The sequence below is a fragment of the Salvelinus namaycush genome, chromosome 26, assembly GCF_016432855.1.
Source record: "Salvelinus namaycush isolate Seneca chromosome 26, SaNama_1.0, whole genome shotgun sequence".
Taxonomy (NCBI): domain Eukaryota; kingdom Metazoa; phylum Chordata; class Actinopteri; order Salmoniformes; family Salmonidae; genus Salvelinus; species Salvelinus namaycush.
The window spans coordinates 24737196-24762736 of NC_052332.1; the positions used below are offsets into that span (position 1 = coordinate 24737196).

Below are 25541 nucleotides of genomic sequence, written 5' to 3' on the forward strand. Positions count from 1 at the left end.
ATTGGAGAATGTGCACATATGCATGTACCCAAGGTGCACAAATACAAGTCCCTGTATAAGAATGTCATGTACCTGGGGAATAGTCAGTACTCCTATTTCCACGTGGGGGGTTATCCTCAGACTATGGCAGGAATACGGTCTATTCTGAAGCAGAATGTAATGACCAGGGCATGACACATTAGTAAAAAAAAAAAGGTATTTACTTTATTCCTGTCATTGTAGATTTACAACAGTTGGAGTTGGATTGTATTTGTAATTATTGTCAAACATCATCATGATTTCAACCTTCAAATTTCACTGGTGTAGACACAGGCTTGATGAGCAAGATCATGGTAATGGGCACTCAGATTCAGGATTTTCCTTGAACCTAGCCACTAGTATGGTGGCAGTTCTTCATGAAATGCAGGCTTAAAACGCTACACACATCTATAGCGTTTCAATATGTCATTTGCGTTATACTAATGGAGTACAATGATACAGATCAAGTATGATACCTATAGCACTTCTTTGACAACAGAAAACCGTCAACAGGAAAAAAAGAACGACAAGACACAGCAAGAACTCTGGTTCCCAGACTCAGTCAATTCTCTCCCAAGCCTTAGCCTGCTGGTCCACTCACAGCAAAAGCAAGGAGTCCTCACTGGGCCAGACAGACTGGTTGTGCATCTAGTAGTGTGTGCAGAAAGGACCAGTCACACTACATACATACAACATGCTCTCAGTACATGTTTTAAAGTGTTCCTCTGAGGTGCAGCAGTCCACCAACAGCAGCAACAGCTTTGAGAGAGAGCTAGGCTCTTTAATAAGTGTGAGTTTGTTTCTGATTGGGTTTGTGTATGCATTAATTGTTTGTGCGTGCACATGTGAAGAAATATGTGATATGACGAAGGCCGAAACGTTCATCTTTTAACCTTGCTTAAATAAAACAAATAATTTAACGGTGAGCAAGCATTGCACCTTTTCCTTTCCAACTATGAAGAATAATAAAATTAAAATAAAAACTCCAGTTCTTGCAATTGAATTAAAAACAAAAAATGAACAGCTTGGCAGTTGACTAATAAAAAAACATGACTATGGCACCAGACAATGAAAGGAGTTGAACAGGTGTAGGGATGGTTCTAGGTGTGTTTTGATTTTTCTAACCATCAGCAAAAAAAGTGTGCTTGTCAGACATACATATAAAATGGTGCTCTTTACCCATGTTGCCCTGAGGCTGGGCTGGGTGGGGCGATACTTGGCGGGCGGCACACAGATTGGCACAACATCACCGAAACAATAAGTTGAGCGACGTGTCACTGTGCCACAGAGGCTGATGGTGGGCAAGAATGAGGTTTCAGTTTTCCACACCTGGAAACATGGCATAGTCTGTTTTGTCCAATGACAGGTTTTTTGTTTTTGACTGTGATGTTGTTGTCACTCAATCACTGTCCTGGACTAAAATTAGAGGCTGAAGATAGTGGATGTCATGTCTGCCTTCACGTGCACATCTAGTTCACTTTGTCCTGAAATATGTATAGGTTGTTGGTGGTTGCCACAGCAATGATGTTGTCCTGGGGGTGCCAGGCAGTGTGGAGGATTTTCTTGTTGAAGTCCAGGCTGTCTACGCTGATCTCGTCCTTCTTCCGCTTCCCGCCGGCACACACCTTGCGGGGCTTCAGGACCTGCCGTGGCTTACTGCTCTCCCGGGACGCTTCCAGGGTCACGTCCCACCGCTGGCCCCGGTCAAACATCCGGAAGAAGTTGTTGTACGAGCCTGTCATCACCACACTGTAGAGGGAAATGAGGGAGAGGATTAAAACAAGAAATTAAGAACCTAGGACTTGTTATTGTCATTTATGAATACAATGTGAACTTGGCAATGCTAACCTGTCATTTCCATTCCAGCAGCACTCAAACTTGTCAAAGATGCAGTCGTTCTCATAGAGCGAGCACAGCTTACTCCTGAGGTACTCGTGAACCTGCCGTGGAGGGAGACAGACAGGTCAAAGGTCTTCAACATAGAGTCACATACTCTAACCTCAGCTCAGAGTTCACCACAGGGGTCAACTCTGGGTATTTAGGAGGGTCATTTTGATTCGAATGTGCAGCTCCAGATGATTGAAATGGCTAACACCATTAAATAAGTTCAAAGTAAAACTCATTGTTTGGGTTCTAATTCTTTCAAGGTGCGATAGTGCAGCAGTCCGGCAAGAACATAATCTTAGAGAACCCTCTAGTGGACATTGTCTGAAACAGCATTAAAAAAATGAGGTGGGTCAGTCCTTGATAAAAACCTACTCTGATAAAAAAAAAAATTCTACCATATATAATAATATGTCGGGTGTCAACCCACTCTGCCCAGAGTGGGTGAAAATACGCTTTGGTGATTAAATTAGACTTCCTTAGGTTATAAAATGCATATTTACCCAGACAAATATGATTATTCATGTTCTGAATTGTTCAGTGGGGTCTCGCTCTAACATTTCATTAACAGTGTATCCATAGTTGGATTTTGTAACCTAATAAATCCGATAAAAAGCACAGAGCTCTGCAGATTTCTCGAAGCAGCTTGAGGATTTGACATGTTTCAGTGCTCCGTTGACATTTCACAGAGATACGCTTGTTTTTGTGAGAAATCTTCACATTAATATGAAAAGTGTATACTAACATATGAAAATACTACATATCACGTCTCAAAATCAATATCCATATTACCTCGATATTGTTTTATGTCATGCGGATTCGAGAACAAAAATGAGTTCAATGGGAGCCTGTCTGGTAGCTTAATTCTCGCACAGCATCCAGCCTAGCTGACGCGGTGCAATTTTCCTAATTTTTGACTGGGTTATTATAGAGGGGTGAGGTTTGGACCATTGGTTTTCTTAGAGAATTATCTACATAATTAACATATTTTACCCACTGGTCCCAATTTTTTTTTTGATTGACACCCTATAATATGCCATTTAGCAGACAGATTTATTCAAAGTGACTTACAGTCATGCATGCACACAAACTACCAAGTCTGTTGACTTTCCCCAACCTCAAACCCCCACACACACACTCCCTCTGCCAGTCCCACCTGGTACGCCCCCCCCTCTCTGCCAGTCCCACCTGGTATGCCCCACACTCCCTCTACCAGTCTCACCTGGAAAGTCTCCACAGGCCTGGTCTCCATGTTCAGGTCCCAGATCTTGACAGACAGGTAGTCCCTGGTCATCATGTAGCGTCCGTTGTGGCTGAACTTGACATCTGAGATGGATGAAATGATCTCAGAGAAGAAGGAGCGGTTACTGGGGTCCTCTGGCTCCTCGAACACTGGATGGGGAGATGAGGTAACGTTCATTTATAAACTGCTATTAGCAATAAGTGCATGTTGCTGTCCTAGCTAGGCTTTTCTAAGATATTCCCACACCTGTCCTCAGCAGCGATGTGAATTCATTCAAGCCATTGGTCAAATGTGGTCAAATGTGTAAGCCCCTAATATAGAGGTTGATGCTGAAGCCTCTAAGTGACTGGTGATCATAGGTACTCACGTTTGGAGTGCTTGTCACATAGCGCTGATGCCCTCATGTCACAGAGGCGGATGGAGCCCTTACTGCTGCTGTAGACAAAGGTGTTGCACTGGTTAGGATGGAACTCAGCTGCTGTGATCACCTCGGTCAGCTCCTCCATGTTGACTGGCTTTATATCCACAATGTCTTGGAGGGGCTAGAGTCAAGGGGGACTATCAACTACTGAGAAGGTATTCGGGATAAACTGGTGGCACACACACACACACAATAATTAACAGCTGGTTGAGGATACTGAAGCTGCGGTCAGTGATCTCCTGGTGCCAGAGGTTGATGCGCAGGTCGTCTGCGGATAGATATGTCTCATGGTCACTGTTAATTGAGATGGAGTTGATGTGGTAGGTGTGGGCGTTGGCAAACACCCTTCGAGGGCTCGCCTCCACCATAAGGTCCATAGGTCTAAACACGGGCACCTGCAAGGGCACAGAGGGAAGAGTTACCGGGTGAGGGTCTATGAGTATGGGCAACGCCCACACAGTGACAACAAGTGTCTCTCTATACTATAGCCCCTGGAATGTAATCAGCTAGCTAAGCAGATACCCGAAGTGCAGTGACAGTGTTGGGGTCGATGCAGCGTCCATCCTCCTCTTTCAGGTTGTAGCCCTCCAGTCTCTTGTCTCGTTCACTGATCTTCCACAACTTTATAGTTTTGTCTGCCAATCAGAACAGACAAGTAGATAAATATATTTAACAGCCAAACAAAGCGCGGTGATGTGATGTCATCCATGTACAAAGGTTCACCAGAGTGAACTGGCTGGCTGTAGGTGAAGGTAACTGACTAACCGTTAGTTGACAACAGGAACTGAGCTGCGTTCTTCTGGGGCAGCCAGCGGATTTTATTGATCTTCTCCTCAATCTCCAAACTTTTCAAGTAGTCAAACTCGGGCTCATGGCTCTGGAAAGTGCTGTAAACATTGTACTCACTGCGGCACTGTGGCTGACTCTTATTCTGTTAGGAGGAAAAGAGGATATGGAGTAAGGGATGGAGAAAGGCAAAGGAAAGGCTGGAAAATGTTAGCTTTTGTTTTCCTCATCACCTCCTTTTCATTCAAACGCAACTAGAATTAATAATGCAGATTTTGAATTCAAACTAAACTTCCAGACAGGCAGCCATACCTCTATTTCCTGCTGAAAGATGACGACCCTGCCACCCTTGTCTCCTGTGGCGAGCAGCTCTCCTGAGTGGTTGAACTCCACAGTAGATATGATGTCGGCTGAACAACGTCAGGAAAACAAGAAATTAGGCCACTATCATTTTCTATCCAACACTTAAGGAATTTCAGGTGATTGTATCCATGCAAGGGCAGGTAGCATGTCAGCATTACAGGCATTGGATTAGAGATCGGGAGTCTGTCTGATGTCTAGGAGCTGGAGTCTTAGGCCTGGATGAGTTGAGGCAGGCCATAGTATTCTACTGAGGATGTGAACGCATCCAAAGCAGACACACAATGATCGGTAACCTAGTTTCTACAGGCCGCAGCACACATTACACCAACAGCAGTATGGAGGCTTTTTAGACAGAGGCTGACACACACACGCTTTGTTGCCTATTGGAGCAGAATGACAATGCCGAGAAAGGTTGCAGCAGGAGGCCATTGTCTGGGCTGAACACCCTGGGGCCGAGGGTGGGGGTATGTGGGTGAGTGTTTGTATCGCGTGTAAGGATGGGGGAGGCTGAATGCCACGTTGTCAATACCCTGACTGACACCCCACCCCCCCATTTACCACACATACATATGCCTAGTGCCAGTCTACAGAGTAACACACACACTAAATCCTTACGAGATTGACATACGACCAGGAGCAGTGCACACAGTGAATCAGTTCACCTTCTGTGCAGGTTTAGACTGATCTAGGATCCAGACCTACCACTTCAGCCCAGAGGCGGACCACGACACCCACACTGCTCAAATCACAGGCAAATGCACCTTTATTAGCCCAATAATGTTGTTGGCAGAATACTTGCTCAGTAGGAATAGTAGACTATAGACTTACGGACACTTGGTAATCTGCTGCTCTTCAGCAGCAAACCAGAAATATGTTTCATTGTACAATCAGGGCTCTCCCTAGGATTGGGTGGTGGTGATGTAGCCCTGAGGTTGGGTACGGGGGAGGTCGAGCATTTAGCATTTTTCAAAAACCTGTAACTGCGATTTTCTGAAACCTAGAGTCTTACATTATAGCAAACACTGTAGCCAACACAGTAGTAGAGTGTTTGATCCTAACTTAAATTAAGATGGTCTCAATGACACATTTTTCTAGATTAAACTTAGGGGGTATTCGAATTAAAAGTAGGGCTGTGACATACCAGTACTGCAATATTTTTTTTCATTGCAAAAATGAACACATAAGGCTATATCAAGAGGTCAGATCAAGAACTGATTAATTAACATAGGCCTACTAATCTAACAGCCTGACATTACTTTCTCTGAAGAGCGATATTAGTGGAACAGCTCTCTGCCGTGTCTGTTTTCTACCACGTAGCAACACACACTGAACTACCACAACAACACGCACTTCCTTGCTAGTCAATGCGCTTCCTCCTACTATGGTTGCGGGGATCAAAGCATGTGCCGGCAAGAAACTGTTCGCCTAGTTTACTAAATGCTGTAGCTAACTACCTTCGTCATAAAGACGCCTTACCTAAGGAGATAAGCACATAACTACAAAATAGTGGTTGATTAACTTCTTCTTAATAGGGGGCGCTATTTTCACTTTGGGAAAAAATCGTGCCCAATTTAAACGGCCTCGTACTCTATTCTAGATCATACAATATGCATATTATTATTACTATTGGATAGAAAACACTCAAGTTTCTAAAACTGTTTGAATTATATCTGTGAGTAAAACAGAACTCATTTGGCAGCAAACTTCCAGACAGGAAGTGAAAAATCTGAAAACGAGGCTCTGTTTCAGGGCCTGCCTATTGAATTGCCTTATATTTATGGATATGCATGCACTGCATACGCCTTCCACTAGATGTCAACAGGCAGTGGAAGGTGGAATGGGGTGTCTAGCTTGATCTGAGGTCGAACAAGAGCTTTTGGAATGACGTGTCCAGAATTTCCTTTCTCTACATAGGCGCGGGAAGCACCTCCATATTGTCTTATGATAAGCGTCCGGTATACACGGCTAATATCGCCGGCTATGATTTTATTTGATACATGTGATAATAACATCGTAAAGAATGCTTTTTCAACCGAGTTTTATCAGATTATTTAACGTTTATTGGGACTTGGAGTTTTCCGTTCTCTGCGGCGAGAGAAATTGGGAACGTCATCAACATTGGCTAGCATTGTGGCACGAATTCGACAGGAGAAAAGGACATTCTAAAACCAAACAACGATTTATTCTTGACCAAGGACTCCTTGTACAAGATTCTGATGGAAGCTCAGCAAAAGTAAGAACAATTGTTTTAGTAAAGTTTATGATGAGTTCTTTGGTCAGATTAGGTGAGTGTCCAAAATAGCTCCGGACATTCTGGTGAATCGATGCTACATATTCACAATGTATAACCACGGTTTGCAGCTCTAAATATGCACATTTTCGAACAAAACATAAGTGTATTGTATAACCTGATGTTATAAGACTGTCATCTGATGAAGTTGGTCAAGGTTAGTGATTAATTTTATATCTTTTGCTGGTTTTTGCGATCGCTACCTTTTGCTGCTAATAAATGCATTTGTGTTTTCGCTGTAAAACACTTAAAAAAAATCGGAAATATTGGCTGGATTCACAAGATGTTTATCTTTCATTTGCTGTACACCATGTATTTTTCATAAATGTTTTATGATGAGTATTTAGGTATTTCACGTTGCTCTCTGTAATTATTGGCTGGCTGCTTTGGTGATATTTTTGATGGTAGCTGCAATGTAAAACTATGATTTATACCTCAAATATGCACATTTTCGAACAAAACATAAATTTATTGTATAACATGTTACAAGACTGTCATCTGATGAAGTTGTTTCTTGGTTAGTGACTAATTATATCTCTATTTGGTCGGTTTTGTGATAGCTACCTATGCGGTAGAAAAATGGTGAAAATATGCAGATGAGTCTTTTGCTATTGTGGTTAGCTAATAGAAATACATAGTGTTTTCGCTGTAAAACATTTTAAAAATCGGAAATGATGGCTGGATTCACAAGATGTTTATCTTTCATTTGCTGTATTGGACTTGTGATTTCATGAAAATTATATTATATGATATCCCTGTCGCGTTAGGCTAGGCTATGCTAGTCAGCTTTTTTGATGAGGAGGATCCCGGATCCGGGAGAGAGAAGCGGTAGAGGTTTTAACACATACAATGTTGGAAAATGTTTATTGCTACCATTTTCCTCACACATCATTGGTGTCAACGGGGACGAAGTGGAGGGCTGCCATCCAGCATGAGGGAGGAAAATAATAATATGACTCCGGGGGGTGGGCCCAAGGAAGGCCAGAGCAGAGATTTAAGAGTTTTTTTCGTCCTCGCCCAAGTCCTCTGATTGGCTCAGTTCCAACTTCAGACTGTTGTCAAAAAACAAAAATGTGCCAAGTCGAAGCCTATTTGCGTATTTTATGGTATTTTTCATACCAGGGTACTAGGACCTCAAATTACAGCCATGGTACGCAAAACGCGTGCAGGTTGGCGACTTGCTGGAGAGGATAGAATTGCTTGGCAACTCGGCGTACAGTGTACATTTGCTGGATGTTCAGACAGACTGTCAGCATGAGAGGCCACAGGACAAAAGCCAACAAGAGAAAGCAGCAAGCAAGCCACTGTCAGAAATCAACTTCGCAGCCACTCTTGCACAGACTGTTTGCAAGGATAGCAGTGTAATATTTAGGGAGATTAGGAGACATGGGTGACCGCAAAGGAATGCAAGATAAGTGGATGAGCGTGTCTCATTGACTAGGATTTATCCAGCACAATAGTTTACAATAAATTACTATGATTAACAACTACTAGGGCTCCATGATGATTCTGCAACAAGTACTGCCATTGTACAGTACTACTGTTGCTATGACCAATGTGAGTAAGGGCTCTTACCTTCGGCCACGTCATCATCGATGGCACCCTTCACCTGTGAGAAGCACCACTGCACGTCATTGCTCCCACCTCCAGTTCCTGAAATGGCAGAATGACAGTTACGGATCAAGATATCGCATGACGGTTTACGTTACAAATCTGACAGGAAGAGGAGTTTAGAAGAGAGGGCGGAGCCTGTATCCTGACCATTGCAGTGAGAAAATGTGTAGACAGTCTCAGAAGGTCATTCTGTGTCTGTCTTGGTCTGATCTCGTGCAATAAGCCAATTTGTCTTTAATAACATTATACTTCATGGACAGACAATACAGTAAAATTTAACAGCAATGGCCTAGGACTGTACTTCCACAGCCTATTGACAATACACTAGGAGATACAACTCGCAGGTACTGAGGCACAGCTCAAGATCAACAGCTGTTAATGTCAAAAGGTCCAACAACATACACTAACTAGGTCAAGGCAGGGGGAATACTACAGTACGATATTTCTATAATACAGTGCATTTGGAAAGTATTCAGACCCCTTGACCTTTTCCCAAATGTTACGTTAGCCCAAATCTTTTCCCCCCTCAATCTACACACAATACCCCATAATGACAAAGCAAAAACAGGTTTTTAGAAATGTTTGCAAATGTATAAAAATAAACAGCAATACCTTATTTACATAAGTATTAAGTCCCTTTGCTATGAGACTCGAAATTGAGCTCAGGTGCATCCTGTTTCCATTGATCATCCTTGAGATGTTTCTACAACTTGATTGGAGTCCACCTGTGCTAGATTCAATTGATTGGACAGGATTTGGAAAGGCAGAACATCTGTCTAAGTTCCCACAGTTGACAGTGCATGTCAGAGCAAAAACCAAGCCATGAGGTCAAAGGAATTGTCCATAGAGCTCCGAGACAGGATTGTGTCGAGGCACATATCTGGAGAAGGGTACCAAAAAAACCTCTGCAGCATAGAAGGTCCCCAAGAACACAGTGGCCTCCATTATTCTTAAATGGAAGAAGTTTGGAACCACCAAGACTTCCTAGAGCTGGCCGCTCGGCCAAACTGAGCAATCGGGGGAGAAGTGGCCAGACGGAAGCCACTCCTCAGTAAAAGACACATAACAGCCCGCTTGGGAGTTTGCCAATAGGCACCTAAAAAACTCAGACCATGAGAATCAAGATTCTCTGGTCTGATGAAATCAAGATTGAACTCTTTGGCCTGAATGCCAAGATTCACATCGAGAGGAAACCTGGCACTGTTCCTACAGTGAAGCATGGTGGTGGCAGAATCATGCTGTGGGGATGTTTTTCTGCAGCAAGGACTGGGAGACTAGTAAGGATCGAGGGAAAGATGAACGGCGCAAAGTACAGAGAGATCCTTGATGAAAACCTGCTCCAGAGTGCTCAGGACCTTAGACTGGGGCAAAGGTTCACCTTCCAACAGGACAACAACCCTAAGCACACAGCCAAGACAATGCAGGAGTGACTTTGGGACAAGTCTCTGAATGTCCTTGAGTGGCCCAGTCAGAGCCAGGACTTGAACCCGATTTAACATCTCCGGAGACCTGAAAATAGCTGTGCAGCGACCCACCCCATCCAACCTGACAGAGCTTGAGGATCTGCAGAGAAGAATGGGAGTAACCCAAATACAGTGCCACGCTTGTAGCGTCATACCCAAGAAGACTCAAGGTTGTAATGCTGCCAAAGGTGTTTCAACAAAGTACTGAGTAAAGGGTCTGAATACTTATGTAAATGTGATATTGCAGTTAGTATTTATTTCTAATATTGTTTTCTTTCTTTGAAAAACCTATTTTTGTCATTATGGGGTATTGTGTGTAGATTGATGAGGATTTTTTTTTTTTAATCCATTTTAGAATAATGCTGTAACGTAACAAAATGTGGAAAAAGTCAAGGGTCTGAATACTTTCCGAATGCACTGTAGATCAGAAATATAACTTTCCCCAAAGAGATTTGTGCACAGCCAGCCTCAAATGTGTCAATATCAAAATCTCTCTCTCTTGCTGGGTTAATACAGGTACAGTATAACTAGTCCTGACAGGTACTTGATTGAAAACTGGCATTGCACAATGAAACAGGTTGAGTTGTACATTTCCACATGTAATCATTTATTTCATTGCACAATGGAACTGGTTAGATTTGTCCATACAAATATACGTTTGGGGTGTAGATTGGTTGGGTGTGTGATAACTGCAGGAGGAGCGGTTATGACAATGAGGTTCTCAATGCAGAGGGTGAAGCCTAATGTCCTATCGATAAAAGGCAATGGGACTGGTTTATTCTGGTGAACTACAGAACCCTCAAACATATAGCATGTTACTAGGCTGACTACAAGTGATCACAATTGTAATTGTGGTTAGTATGCTAAATTAGGTTGTCATCTGCCTCTGCAGAAAAGCGTGATACAAGCACCATAGAGCCATTTGTCAACAAGTAATAACTTATTCCATCTAGGGCTGGGCGATATGGCCTAGAAACCATATCTAGATTATTCCAAATTTATGGGCAATAAAAAAAAGAAGCTTTGTTGTACAATTAAAAGGTCAAATACACTGCATTTCACAGTCAGCAATAATCTAATGAATTCAGAGCATGTGAAATTAGGGTAAATATAAACTTTTTTGTTGTTGCAATAATCACTCATCTGGCATTCATGTCTGTCCATGAAAATGCCCTTTTTGTTACAAATTTAACCAGAACCATGCATTATGCATTTTCACTAATAATTACTAACCTCTTGTAGCACGCTTTATAGAAAATCAACACAGGTTTCACACAACTTCAAGCACAATCCCACGTGCTAGTGAATAGCCAGATAATCTTTATTTCAAGTTGCCAACTACGTGCTATTTAAAAAAAGGCATAACAGTTGAATTGTTATGAACACACCCTTCTGTCCATCTGAAAAGGATGTTTGCCTTTCCACTTTGTTCCAATTTTGAAATCAAGTAGCCTACCTTATTTTGCAGAATGAGAACAAGCTGCCAATTCCTTATAAAATAGTGTTGGATGCTTATTGCACATTTATAAAACACAGACTAGACAGTATAAGTCTTTGGCTAAAATGACGCTAGCGCTACATGGTAACGCAATGCAACACGCAATCAATTGCGCATTCATTTTCCAGAATCAATGTTCAATGATACTCCTGTTTTAGTAGGGTCTTCTCTGAACGCAATTTGAGTAGTTGGAACATAAAAATGTATCGTTAGAAAGGTCAACTTCCTCTATTTCAGTAAAATAATTTCTCAGTGTGCTTTGATGTTAATATGACTGATTCTATTGGACCAAACCTCAAAAGCAAATAGCGAGTTGAAACCGCTTGTCAGAGAAGTAGAAATCTCTCAACTTCAATGGTGTGAGTGGCAGGGGCTTGGTTTCTATGTGTGTGTGTGTGTGTGTGTGTGTGTGTGTGTGTGTGTGTGTGTGTGTGTGTGTGTGTGTGTAAACAGAGAGGAAGAGGCAAAGCGAGAGGTTTCACTATTGCCAAAATCTGTCCAAAATAAGCCCAAAGCGTTTATATGGGTTTATTTTGGACCTAAGCTTGGTCTCCAGCCTTCCAGGCTTTGGGACAACGACTCCGATTGTTAGGGCAGAGACATGAGTATCTCCTCATTATATTCAGATCTCCGGTGTAAATGGGAAGGTGCACACAGCACAGAAGGAGCGAAGGAGATGAGACCAAAAAGACAAGAGGACATAATCGCGCATAAAAACAAAAAATACAAAACCTTGATTCTTGTGATACAGGCATTTGGAATATTGCGCAAAACATGAACCCGAATGAATTCAATATAAATCGACCAGCCCTAATTCCATCATTAAAGAGGCATTGCAAAGGCCTATTTAGCTGGCTAACTTACAATACATGCTGGAAGGCAGACAGGTCTATATTTAGAGCCCTGCCTATTTTGTCACACTGAATAGGGAAGTCGAATGAATGGGCTGCTGCACAGTCACTATGGGGAGTTATTTCTAGAGTGCACAGTTAGTTAAACTGTGCATAAGAGGATTTCTTTCTTTCTAAAATGGTTAAACTAGTGAGAAATATGTGACTGTAAAAATCTGTGAATTTGCTTCATTTACCATCCTAAATTAAAACTGAATTATTTTGGCATATCTAATTAATGTACGTTGCTCTACTTTCCATGATGTGGACAGTACGTATTACTACATCACAAAAGTGGATGCTTTGACCAGATCGAATTACACATCCTTTTTACCTCAGATTGGTGACGATGACAAGATCAGTTGCTTAAAACAGATCAACATATTTTGTACTATTGATTTTGTCATACGCGCTGGGCCACCATCCAATACACTGATTTGACAGTCAAACTATGACTTAAAAGCAGACAACCGTTGATATTCACTGTTGATATTCTATGGCGGGTTGTGATTTTTTGAGGTTAACAGAAAAAGTGATTGGTTCCATTTTCCGTGATGGCAGTCTCCCGAAATCAACATCCACCATTCCAAAATATAGAAATGAGCCTTCTACAAGTTCTCATCTAACCAACCATGTATAGGTTATTCCAAGTTTCCATGTGGCCTTTGAATAGTGTTATTTTAAACTGAGCTACACCGCAAACGTTTGCTCCCGGTTCTATTGATTTCACCCTGATATCCATGGAACTGATAAACAAAAAAAAAAGTGTTGCGTTAGTTACCGCGTGGGCAACACTTCAAAATGTAGCTAGCTCTCTTCTAGAAATTGTCCATCAACCAGTAATGTACACAGTATTCCCAGATTTTTTTTTTTTTTTGCTGTGTTGATTTTAACAGGATGCGCAACCTCATCTACCTCTCGCACAATTTATTTCAACATGATAATCGATGAGTGATTGAAAAAAAAGTGTTGTGGTGATCTTTCTGTTTTGGTGAACCTGTATCATTCCAAAACGTAGCCGACTGTGTTCTGCAGTTTGTCATCAAACCAGTGAGGTAAAAATATTTTGAGTTGGTTTTTGAGTTGTGGTAGTTTCAACAGCGCATGACTGAAACATTGTTGCATTTAAACCTTAGACCACCGGTTAGTGTGAGGAACGTAATAAAATATACAGTTGAAGTCGGAAGTTCACATACACCGTAGCCAAACACATTTAAACTCAGTTTTTCACAATTCCTGAAATGTAATCCTAGTAACAATTTCTTAGGTCAGTTAGGATCACCACTTTATTTTAAGAATGTGAAATGTCAGAATAATAGTGGAGAGAATGATTTATTTCAGCTATTATATCTTTCATCACATTCCCAGTGGGTCAGAAGTTAACATACACTCAATTAGTATTTGGTAGCATTGCCATCAAATTGTTTAACTTGGGTCAAACATTTCAGGTAGCCTTCCACAAGCTTCCCACAATAAGTTGGGTGAATTTTGGCCCATTCCTCCTGACAGAGCTGGTGTAACCGAGTCAGGTTTGTAGGGCTCCTTGCACACCCACGCTTTTTCAATTCTGCCCACAAATTTTCTATAGGATTGAGGACAGGGCTTTGTGATGGCCACTCCAATAGCTTGACATTGTTGTCCTTAAGCCATTTTGCCACAACTTTGGAAGTATGCTTGGGGTCATTGTCCATTTAAGTGAAATAATCTGTCTGTAAACAATTGCTGGAAAAATTACTTGTCATGCAAGTAGATGTCCTAACAAACTTGCCAAAACTATAGTTTGTTAATAATTAACAAGAAATTTGTGGAGTGGTTCAAAAACTAGTTTTAATGACTCCAATCTAAGTGTAAGTGTATGTAAACTTCCGACTTCAACTGTATTTGCAATGGGAAGTAATAGCTAGTTTGTTAATTTCATTTTGGACATGAGATAGTTGTGCTTTTGTATTGTTATAGTTTCATGGGACCTACTAGAGTGAATGGGCTGCTTATTCTTTAAAAATGTTTTAATGCTGTGTGTGACTGCTGCAGCCGGTCTATCAGTCGTGTCTATGTGTTTGATCAAAATTAGCTCTCCTTCAGTGCACAGGTATTATGGTCACGGTTCTTTCAGCACCATTAGTCTGTCACCTTTGATGTGACACGGTTGTCCCTTTTGGTGATGGTGTTATAGTGGTATTGGCTATCATGAGTTGTGTAAACAGTGCATTATTTTTATGCTGTGTGTCACGTTGTGTCTATGCCGGTTCTGTCTTTGTGTGTGCGGCAGCCCGAAGCACGGCCAGGGCTGTTTGATTCATTCAAAAAGTATTGCTCCTCCTTCAATAGAACTAGAATGGTCCAACTACAGCAGATATGTTGGGCGCATTAAGTAAAGCTATGTTTTTTATTTTCTTGATTTTTTTTGTTAGATACAATGTATTGGAAGATTTTTGGTCCCTCTGAAGGCCTAGGTCCTATAGTCACGGTTCGCCACTGCAGAAATCACCAAAACGGGTTTTCCCAGCCTACACTGAATCTCATGCTTAATCTGAGTCATAGCTAGATGCATTCTGCATTAGATTGATTTCAGCCAGGTCTTTATCATCACACCTAGCAATCCACCTGAGGGAAATGGCAGTTATATTGTGTTGATAATCTCCATTTTCAAGCACACGTAAATATTAAATCAAATCCCACATCCAGTTGAATTACATCCAGCTGTAAAACTCAACTGTGACTCATGGCTTAATCCATGATGGTGGGGCATTAAAGGTGGACTGTTCAGATGAAGCCAGTCATCATCCACTCATCTTTCACATCATAACTCCCGCTCAACTCGCCAGTCAGGCTGCGGCGACTGGCGAACCTGCTAAATGTGATAAGATAGCCTTCCATTGCAAGACATCATATAGAAATGGTGGTTCGAGAACGTGAACTAACCAGTAGCCTTGCTATCCCACAATGCAGGACAGAGGAAACTCAAATGCCACCGGTGTCTCCCTCAAAGTTCAGGTTAGCTTGCAGCGCACAGGCCTAGCAAGCTACCAGTAGCTAGTTAGCTAACGCGATAGTACCATCACATTATGGATAATTTAGCAAGCTAGCTAGTTTGACTAACACTAATTGGTCGCCTGGCTAACTCACCTTATCTTAGACAGTTAGCTATATTATATATTATAGCCACAATGGTAAAGTGAAGTATAGTCTTTGGTAGAGCTGTGGCTAGCAACAGTATAATACTAACGGTTAGCTTGAAATGACAGCGATGCATATTAGCTAGTAATGATGTGTGAGAGGAACGTGGAGCTAGGACCCCAATGAAGATGATTGGTTCAGGGCCAGTGATATTTCATGAGTTACCTTACTTAGTTAACGTTAGTTAGCTTTAGCAATTAGTTAAGTTAGCTAGACTTGCAGATACGTCTAAATACAGTATTGTTTATATATAACGTCATTACCGCCGGTATATTTCCTAGCTAACGTTAGCAGCTATATATATATTACAATGCTATATTTAGACTTCTCTAGCTAGCTACAGTTCCGTTATTACCACCAGTAGCTATCTAGATGTCTTATCAGTTAGCTAGCTAACATTACCTGCCATGGCGAGTGGGATTCTAGCCGCGCGCTTGATTCCCGGGCTTGTATGTCCGGGTATGGACTCGTGCAAGCGGTCTTTCTCAAATGATGGCGCTATATAGTGGGACAGACGTTGCGGGCCACCCTCCTGCTTGACTTTCTTTCCTCCCTCTCCCGGCTTGTTCAATCACTCGCGCACCCTCCCCGACAAGTCCTTCCAACACCAGCCATTCGCAGACAGTTCAAAATGGCGCTACCGCGTCTGGTCTTTTTCCACTATGGTCCATGCTATCTTGGATCCTTGGGACGTCCCAACTCTGACGTTACTCTTGTTCTTCTTTGTGCGGGGCTTTCGGGTAGACTAGACGCTATGTTTCGTATTGCTGCCTTTCACAGTTTGGAAAGTGCATAGCACATTTGTTCACGAGAAAAGGAAATTGCACCGCCATCTAACCCTATACACCACTATCCTCACCACCCCCTCCCACTACTTTGGCCCAAACATAACCTACTCCAGGCCATAGGGCTGGGAGGCTGCAACCCCTTCTCAAACCCCCCTGTAGTTATTCTGCACTAAAATCTCTGATAACCAAAAACTTCTCTGCGGCTGCTACTACCTGGAAACTTCAACCTGTCTCACTAGCACAGGACATTTCTGATCCCCAGCAACATGACCACCCACACAATTGAAACACTCCTCTTTTTCAACTGAAACTACACATTATTTTGTTCCATGCCCTCCTCCACACTTCTCACACCTCAGAATCTACCTCCTACATACTGCTGCAACATAATAATAATAATAATAATTTATTACATTTCTATAGCGCTTTTCATTGAATCTCAAACTGCTTGAAGAGCAAAAAAAAAAAAAAAGCTATATATTATGAAAGGTCAGCCAGTAGAGGCCAATAATTTGAAAGCTGCATCCTCTGAAGATGGAGAAGATCAGTTCATGGCTTGAACAGAGAGAGCTGGTCAGAGGATGGTAGACAATGGTGATGAAGCCTGCTGATGATCTTGTAGAGGGCAAGACTGGGAACCAGACTGAGTCTTACAGCCACTGGACTTCTCTTCCACTCTGTGTAGCACCCACTTGGGTGATGCCTCAGCAGCTCTGGGCGCCAGAAAACTCACCACACAAAGTTCAGAATAGTAACCAGTCATCCTCATTACGAACCCTCTGCCTCAGCACTGCTGTATTTCTGTATCTCCCATTCCTATCACGCTTCAGACGACTCCTCATATTATGTTCTCAAAAGATCTTGAATTGGCAGCCAGATGAAACAAAAAAGATGGTACTGTGTCCAGATGCATTTTTCAAACAAAAGCTAGCTGGCCAAGCCAAAAAGCGTTAACCTGTCAGTCAATCTGAAAATCCGTGGCTCAAAAAACGCCAGATATATGCAATAAAAACTTGATGATATCAAATACAAAAGAGCTCATTAAAAAACAACAATTAAAAAGTAAAAAAACGAAACATGTACACATTTATAGGAGCTCTGTGCTAAGGCTGCTATTAGGGCGCCATGGTGACTATAACGTGACCATAAATATGTTATCAGGCTACTGCTTTCGTCCTGAGTCTTGAAACGAGCAGCTGAGCAGCAGACACACAAAACATCTAAACAAGTCCATCTGACGTTACACTATTGAAGTTGTAAATGTTCTAGGGTCTTCTTCTTGTGAATTTCCCGGCGGATTAGACGCTTTTCGTGTATTGCTGCCTTTCTCAGTTGGGGATGTGCATTCCACATTGTAACAAAACAAAACATTTAAGGAAAAGGGGAAATGGGAAAAACTTAAATTGCACCACCATCTAACCCTGCACCTAAACACTATAACCCAAAACCCACCACCCCATCCCATTACTTGGCCCTAAACGATCCTACACCAGGCCGTAGGCTGGTGGATGGAACCCTTTCTCTCAAAACTTCCTGTAGATCTTCTGCACTAAAATCTCTCACACTCAAATCTTTCCCTCCTGCAACTACCACATCCATCTTCTGTGATTTCCGCTCCATCAGTACACTACGTTGATCACCATGGCTATAAACGCAAGAAATCCAACCTTACTAAAACAGCCTCTCTGGGTCTCTCTCTTCAGGCCAACTCAATGAGGGGCTGCCAGTCAACTCACTCACCCTTTGGCTATCTTCTATACTCTTCACCGCTTCACCACTCAAACTCTGGCAATCTCAACCTGTCTCTCTCTCACATGGCACTTCGGAACCCAGCTACATGGGCACCCCCACAGTTGACACACAGTGCTTTCTTTATTCCACCTGTACACTCTCTCTGACTATGCCCTCCTGCATATTTCTCACATCGTGGGATCTCTATTTTACATACTGCTGCAACATGTCCTAATCCTTGGCACCTAAAGCACCGAAGCAGGTTCGGAACATAGGCCCTCACAGAATAGCAAATATAACCTAACCTGACCATATCAGAACAAACTATGTGTCAAAGCTCAAGACAGACAGATTCTTTGTTAACTGCTCAACACAGAATAGCCGCATGTGCGCACTTCCTTTGAAATCGTTTGGAGAATATCCTTTCTATTTTATTAAGCTTTGTTCAACTGTATTCTTCATACTATAAAATAAGAAAAAAATAATGCCACAGAATTCTAAGCACATATTGTCTGCTAAATGAACTAATATAGCCCACAGCCATATGACATAGCCATATCAGGGCCTAACATAAGGACAAGTCAGAGTATGCTATTCTGTTATTCTGAAAAAGACTGTCTAAAATAAATAATGGATTCATTGTGATGGTGTAGGCTATATTAATTGACTTATTATACTTTTAAAAATGTAGATGTTCCAAAGGTCTGCATCAGTGGCTTGTAGGCTATGCGTGGAAGCCAGGAGATGCTAAACATGTTTATGTTAATTAACGGTCAATTACCGTGAGACCGGCAGTTATTTGCTTGACAAAATGTCATAACCGCCACAGCCCTACTCCTACCGGTTCAAAATCATCTCTGGTATGATTCTGAGGGCATACATTGAAAGTCTCCACTACACCCACCACCGCAGGTAGGCCCACTTCAACCTGGACTTGCTCAACCTCAGAGTGCTCACCACTGCTGTCGGACTTCATTTCTCAAGGGAACACGAAGACTTATAAGTCATATTTCTTGGTTTGTAGTCATTGTTAAGTATCTTGCTAGCTGGATCGAATTCTCCGTTAGCTAGCCAGAGAAATGTTAAACAACATTAGCCAACTTAACTGATCAAATAATTGAGTTTATGGTGTGAAAATTAGCTGGCTAATAAAGTCAGACAGCTAACATTAGCTAGCTAACGTTACAACATCAGATGAGCTAACGTTAGTAACCTAACCAATTCGCTATAGTATTAACTGGTATATGACTCCTTGCTGTTACCTCAAGTTATAACGTGTTAGTTGCTTACTGGACCCTGGCAATCTGTGTGAAATGTTAACTAGCTAACAAACTAACTACTATCTGTGAACTAATGGAACACCACACACTTTCCCTCTTTCCCACTTTTTCAATACAGTGGATAAAAAGGGTGTACTCTCTGCCTGAAAAATATCAATTATGCCAACAAAGGGTATCATGCTCTGCTGGTACATTGTAGAACAGATGTCCACAGGCAGAAAGTGTACAATGTAATAATGTGCAGTGTAGCCCAAAGATATTGCTTTTGTTGTATTGAACTTGACAGTAACACTTGTGTGTGAGTGAGGGGGGATTATTACATTGTTTACTCAGTGAATGTTATTTTTGCCCACATGTAGCCTTCCTTGTGCACTTGATCGATGTCTACTATAGTGACCACTATAGAGCAAAAATAGAATGCCTGTTTGTTTTATTCTATTTTTACTTTAAGAAGTTTTTTCCCAAGTGCAATATTTAGATGTGTGTGTTCACAAGCATTCTATTATAAAGGCTGTCATGGCTAACTGCAATATTAGTGTATTGTTTTTTCTCAAGACTTGAGTGTCATTTGCAGTAAAGTCTAGGCAACAAATAACATTGGATTGCTTTCTTTAATTTTTTTTAGCTGTGAGTTAGGTTCACATTAACCACTTTATTTTACACACAGAGACTGATCATGTAGATCATATTCTTTGTTGTTTAATTAGTAAAAACCTGCATTTCCCCCTAGCAGGGATTTTATTTTTAAATGTTCACCTTTTTGGGCCGTCACCAGTTTGCACCCCTGCATATTCATCATCTCCAGCACCACCACAACATCAACATGTGAAAATGGCACCTTTCTATGTTTGAGGAAAAAAACGAGAGTAAGATAAGTGTTTCCAGAAAGAAAGAAAAAAAGTGTTTCCAGTGACATCGGTGTGCATCGTGTGATTTTAACCAATTATGAGTAGGCATTGACTACTAATTGCTTACTAATTGTCTACTAATTGGTTGATTATGTCATTGGAAACACTTCTATCTTTTTTTACTACAAAACATAGAATCAAATCAAATCAAGTTTATTTTATATAGCCCTTCGTACATCAGCTAATATCTCGAAGTGCTGTACAGAAACCCAGCCTAATCCCCAAACAGCAAGCAATGCAGGTGTAGAAGCACGGCGGCTAGCACGGCGGCTTGGAAAAACTCCCTAGAAAGGCCAAAACCTGGGAAGAAACCTAGAGAGGAACCAGGCTATGAGGGGTGGCCAGTCCTCTTCTGGCTGTGCCGGGTGGAGATTATAACAGAACATGGCCAAGATGTTCAAATGTTCATAAATGACCAGCATGGTCAAATAATAGAAACATTCCATTTTCACATATGTTGATGTTGGGGTGGTGCTGGAGATGATGAATATGAAGTTAAACAATTTAGAAATGTCCCTTTAAAGGGTTATGGTTAGGTAAGCGTTATGCTTAAAGTTAGAGTAGGGGTTAAGGTTAGAGTTTAGGGTAGGGATGTCCCAAGGTTTCCTGATAGCACTAACCCTTCCACCATAGCCACAAAGTGAGATTCTACAGTACCAAAATCATATTCCAAAACCATAAACTCAAAATTGGCTACACAAAATCAAGTATGGGTAACTACAGACATGGAGTGTCAAATCACATTTGATTTTATTTGACCTGTTTGAGTGTGTCTGAAAGTGGGTGTTGCAAAAGAAGTGGGTGGATCAACGACGATGGGTGTAACATCAGCGCTTCAATATTGGTTAGACCGGCCATAGCCAGGTGCACCATGGGTCAGCTTAATGTTTACATAGCAGGCTAAGAGAACTCATGTTAGATTAGACTAGATTAGAGAGTTTAATTGTCACATGTACAGGGTTGCAGATGTAATTACAGGGTACAATTAAATTCTTGAGCTCCGAGATCCAACAATGCAGGACAAAGCCAAATATACAATATAGTGTTGGTCCCATGTATCATGAGCTGAAATAAAAGATCCCAGAAATGTTCCATATGCACAAAATTCTTATTTCTTTAAAATGCAAAAATTAGTTTACTTCCCTGTTAGTGACCATTTCTCCTTTGCCAAGATAATCCACCCACCAGACAGGTGTGGCATTTCAAGAAGCTGATTAAACAGCATGATCATTACACAGGTGCATCTTATGCTGGGGCCAATAAAAGGCCACTCTAAAATGTGCAGTTTTGTCACACAACACAATGCCACAAATGTCTCAAGTTTTGAGGGTGCAATTGGCATGGTGACTTCAGGAATGTCCATCAGAACTGTTGCCAGAGAATTGAATGTTAGTTTCTCGACCATAAGCAACCTCCAACGTTGTTTTAGAGAATTTGGCAGTACATCCAACCGGGCACACAACTGCAGACCATGTGTATGGTGTCGTGTGGGCAAGCGGTTTGCTGAAGTTAACGATGTCAACAGAGTGCCCCATGGTGTCGGTGGGGTTATGGTTTGGGCAGGCATATACTACGGACAATGAACACAATTGCATTTTATCGAATGGCAATTTGAATGCACAAAAATACAGTGACAAGATCCTGAGGCCAATTGTGAGGCCCATTTCTTTTAAGGTATCTGTGACCAGCATATGCATATCTGTATTCCAAGTCATGTGAAATCAATAGATTAGAGCCTAATCAATTTACTTCAAATGACTGATTTCACCTTTGCTGTGCTGCTATAATAGCCTCCACTCTTCTGAGAAGGCTTTCCACTAGAGCATTAGTGAGGTCGTGCACTGATGTTGGGCGATTAGGCCTGGCTCGCAGTCGGTGTTCCAATTCAACCCAAAGGTGTTCGATGGAGTTGAGGTCAGGGCTCTATTAAGGCCAGTCAAGTTCTTCCACACCAATCTCGACAAACCGTTCTGTATGGACCTCGCTTTATCCACGGGGGCATTGTCATGTTGAAACAGGAAAGGGCCTTCCCCAAACAGTTGTCACAAAGTTGGAAGCACAGAACCGTCTAGAATGTCATTGTATGCTGTAGCGTTAAGATTCCCCTTTAATGGAGCAAATGGGATTAGCCCTAGGCATTGAAAAACAGCCCCAGATAATTCTTCCTCCTCCACCAAACTTTACAGTTGGCACTATGTATTGGGGCAGGTAGCGTTCTCCTGGCATTTGTCAAACCCAGATTCGTCTGTCGGACTGCCAGATGGTGAAGCGTGATTCATCACTCCAGGGAACACGTTTCCACTGCTTCAGAGTCCAGTGGCAGCGAGCTTTACACCACTCCAACTGACACTTGGCATTGCGCATGGTGATCTTAGGCTTGTGTGTGGCTGCTCGGCCATGGAAACACATTTCTTGAAGCTCCCGACGAACAGTTCTTGTGCTGATGTTGCTTCGAGAAGCAGCCGTCACGCACCACGCCGTCAGAGTGCCTACCTCCTCCCTGTAGGCCGTCAGCCTACTACTGTTGTGTGGTCAGCGAACTTGATGATGCACTTGGAACTGTGCGAGGCCACGCAGTCATGGGGAAGACAAGGAGTACAGGAGGGAACTGAGGATGCACCTGTGTTGAGAATCAGTGTCGATGAGGTGATGTTTCCTACCTTCACCACCTGGGGGCGGCCCATCAGGAAGTCCAGGACCCAGTTGCATAGGGAGGAGTTCAGTCCCAGGGCTGTAAGCTTTGTGGTGAGCTTAGAGGGCACTAAGGTATTAATGGCCAAGATGTTGTTGATGAACAGCATCTTCACATATGCATTCCTTTTGTCCAGGTGGGTGAGGGCAGTGTGCAGTGCAGTGGCGATTGCTTTGTCCGTGAATCTGTCAGGGCTGTAGGTGAATTGGATAGGGTTGAGTGTATCGGGAGGGAGGAGGTGATGTGGGCTTTGACCAGGGCTGGGTAGGTTACTTTCTAAATGTAATCCATTACAGTTAATAGTTACCTGTCCAAAATTTTAATCAGTACTTACTTTCCCCTTAAAAGAAGACAAAAATGCATGTTACCAATTAAACAACATCTATTGCAGGATAAATCAATGTTAAAGTTTACATATATGGATGTTACATTTTACTTTATAGGTTGGTTATGTAGGCTTCTTCTAATCCACCGCTTTCTACTACATATAGTAATACAATTAAATTATATATTTTAATTAAAAACAAAGTCTATCAGAATTCCAGTCATTCCAATTAATCTTATGCTCCTTTATCTTCAAGAATAGGACTTGGAAATATGGAAGTATGACCCCAAAACTAAGGATTTATTAGCCAGCCCTACTCTGTTGTTTATGATTTTGTTGTCATAGAGGACTGATTGGGCTCATTGATTCGAGTTGAAAAATAAATGCTGCGATTATGAAAAATGGAATGCCATATTCTGCATTTGCTATAGCCCTATTGTTGACCTTTTTGTTGGTGACACTTTGATATCTTCATAATATGCAGCTGTTTAAAGGGCAAATCCACAGATGAAACAATAACAAAATGGACACCCCGCATCTGGTTTGGTAAAAGCTGAGGGATGGGCCTGGAGAAATGTAACCACTCTCAGATTAATAGACAGAGCTATGGATGCAAGGACTGACCATCCATGATATAACAATTCTTGTTTTAACCATGATATATAGAGTGTTTGTTTACATTTACAATGTTTAAAAACATTGGAGTAAAACAAGCTTATCTTTTGGGTTCTCATGGAGTATGACAGTTGAACTAAGCTCATGGCATTTATTTATTTGTGAGATATATTCTTCAAGAATCAATGGATATATATATACATAATTTCTAAGACCCAAAATGGATGTAGCAACTACAGATTGCCCCTTTAAGTCTATCAAAAGTTTGAGCATGTGTCCATCAGGCCTATGGATTTTTTTTCATCAGCATGAATTATATTGAGCAATAAAAGTCCCACTTTTATTCCATAGGTTGGGATCCGCACTGTAAAGCTGTTGCAAGAGTGCATTTTCCACTGGCTGTCCACCGATTTCAAAAACAATGATTGATAGGCAGCTTAAACTTCTTGAATTCAACCATTATTGGGTTCAAATACACATTTAGATTTGTGAATAGCCATCCACAACAACCACAATCTGTAAGGCGCAAGTAGCTAAATGAGAGAACAGCAGTGTGATTCGCATCAATGCGCAATGTAGATATCACTGCTGTCATCCTTACCTCAAAGCGTTTATTCAAGTTGAATAATCTTTGGATGCCGACAGCAGTCCCACCATTGGAAGAGATAGATTGGACTGTAGCCTACAAAAGCCTATTCCTGCTCTTTTCTCACGATCAATCAAACACATTTGGTGTGTCATCATAGTGGTCTTTGATTTGTGGTCAGACTCGCTCAGGTGGAACAAATTTAAACTTGCACCTTTCTTCAATGTTGATTTGAATGTCATTGAGAGAATAGAGAAGTGTAAAAAAAAAAAAAAAAAATCCTTTCCGAATTTAAAAGTAATCCTCTAGTTTTTCAAAAGTATCTGTAATTCAATTACAATATTTTGGATGGTAACGTAACGAATTACAGTTACTGTTTTTTTGTAATCCCTTATATGTTATGGATTACATGTAATCCGTTACTCCTCAACCCTGTCTTTGACTAGTCTCTCGAAGCACTTCATGATGATGGAAGTGAGTGCTACGGGTCGTAGTCATTCAGTTCAGTCACTTTCCCTTTCTGGGGCACCTGGATGATAGGTGGACATCTTGAAGCAGGAGGGGGGTAGCGGCCTGACCTAGAGAGCGATTGAAAATGTCAGAAAACACAATAGCCAGCTGGTCTGCAAACGCTCTGAGGGAGCGGCTAGGGATGCCATCTGGGCCTGTAGCCTTGCGAGGGTTAACACGTTTGAATGATTTACAGATGTTCTCAGTGGAGACCGTAAGTACGTAACCCTCATCCTCATGGGTTCTCCTCGTCTGCTCAGAGTCATCATTGTGCTCGAAGCATGAGAATAACGTTTTTTAGGTCATCTGGTAGAGCGGCGTTCGTGTCCTTGACGTGGCTGGCTTTCTGTTTGTAATCCGTGATTGTTAGGAGCCCCTGCCACGCCACGTGTCTGACCCACTGAATTGCTCCTCCACATTGTCTCTATACATGTTTTGCCATCTTGATGAATCTGCATA

General features: G+C 41.8%; 1 protein-coding gene across 1 annotated transcript; it reads right to left on the bottom strand.

Annotated features, from left to right (window-relative positions):
* Positions 1-182: 182 nt before the first annotated feature.
* Positions 183-16296, bottom strand: LOC120021484 (serine/threonine-protein phosphatase 2A 55 kDa regulatory subunit B alpha isoform-like). The gene is made up of 10 exons (XM_038965261.1): positions 16050-16296; positions 8581-8658; positions 4665-4762; positions 4332-4497; positions 4089-4201; positions 3784-3961; positions 3513-3677; positions 3125-3294; positions 1867-1958; positions 183-1767 (listed from the first exon to the last, which is right to left on the bottom strand). The coding sequence occupies exons 1-10, from the start codon at positions 16054-16056 to the stop codon at positions 1488-1490; spliced, it is 1347 nt and encodes a 448-aa protein (XP_038821189.1). The 5' UTR covers positions 16057-16296; the 3' UTR covers positions 183-1487.
* Between the last annotated feature and the right edge of the window lie 9245 nt (positions 16297-25541).

Coding starts and splice junctions, on each gene's coding strand:
- LOC120021484 (XM_038965261.1), bottom strand. Junction 4,763..8,580: donor CGATGATGACGTGGCCGAAG/GTAAGAGCCCTT, acceptor GACGTTGTTCAG/CCGACATCATATCTACTGTG. Junction 4,202..4,331: donor GTTCCTGTTGTCAACTAACG/GTTAGTCAGTTA, acceptor TCTGATTGGCAG/ACAAAACTATAAAGTTGTGG.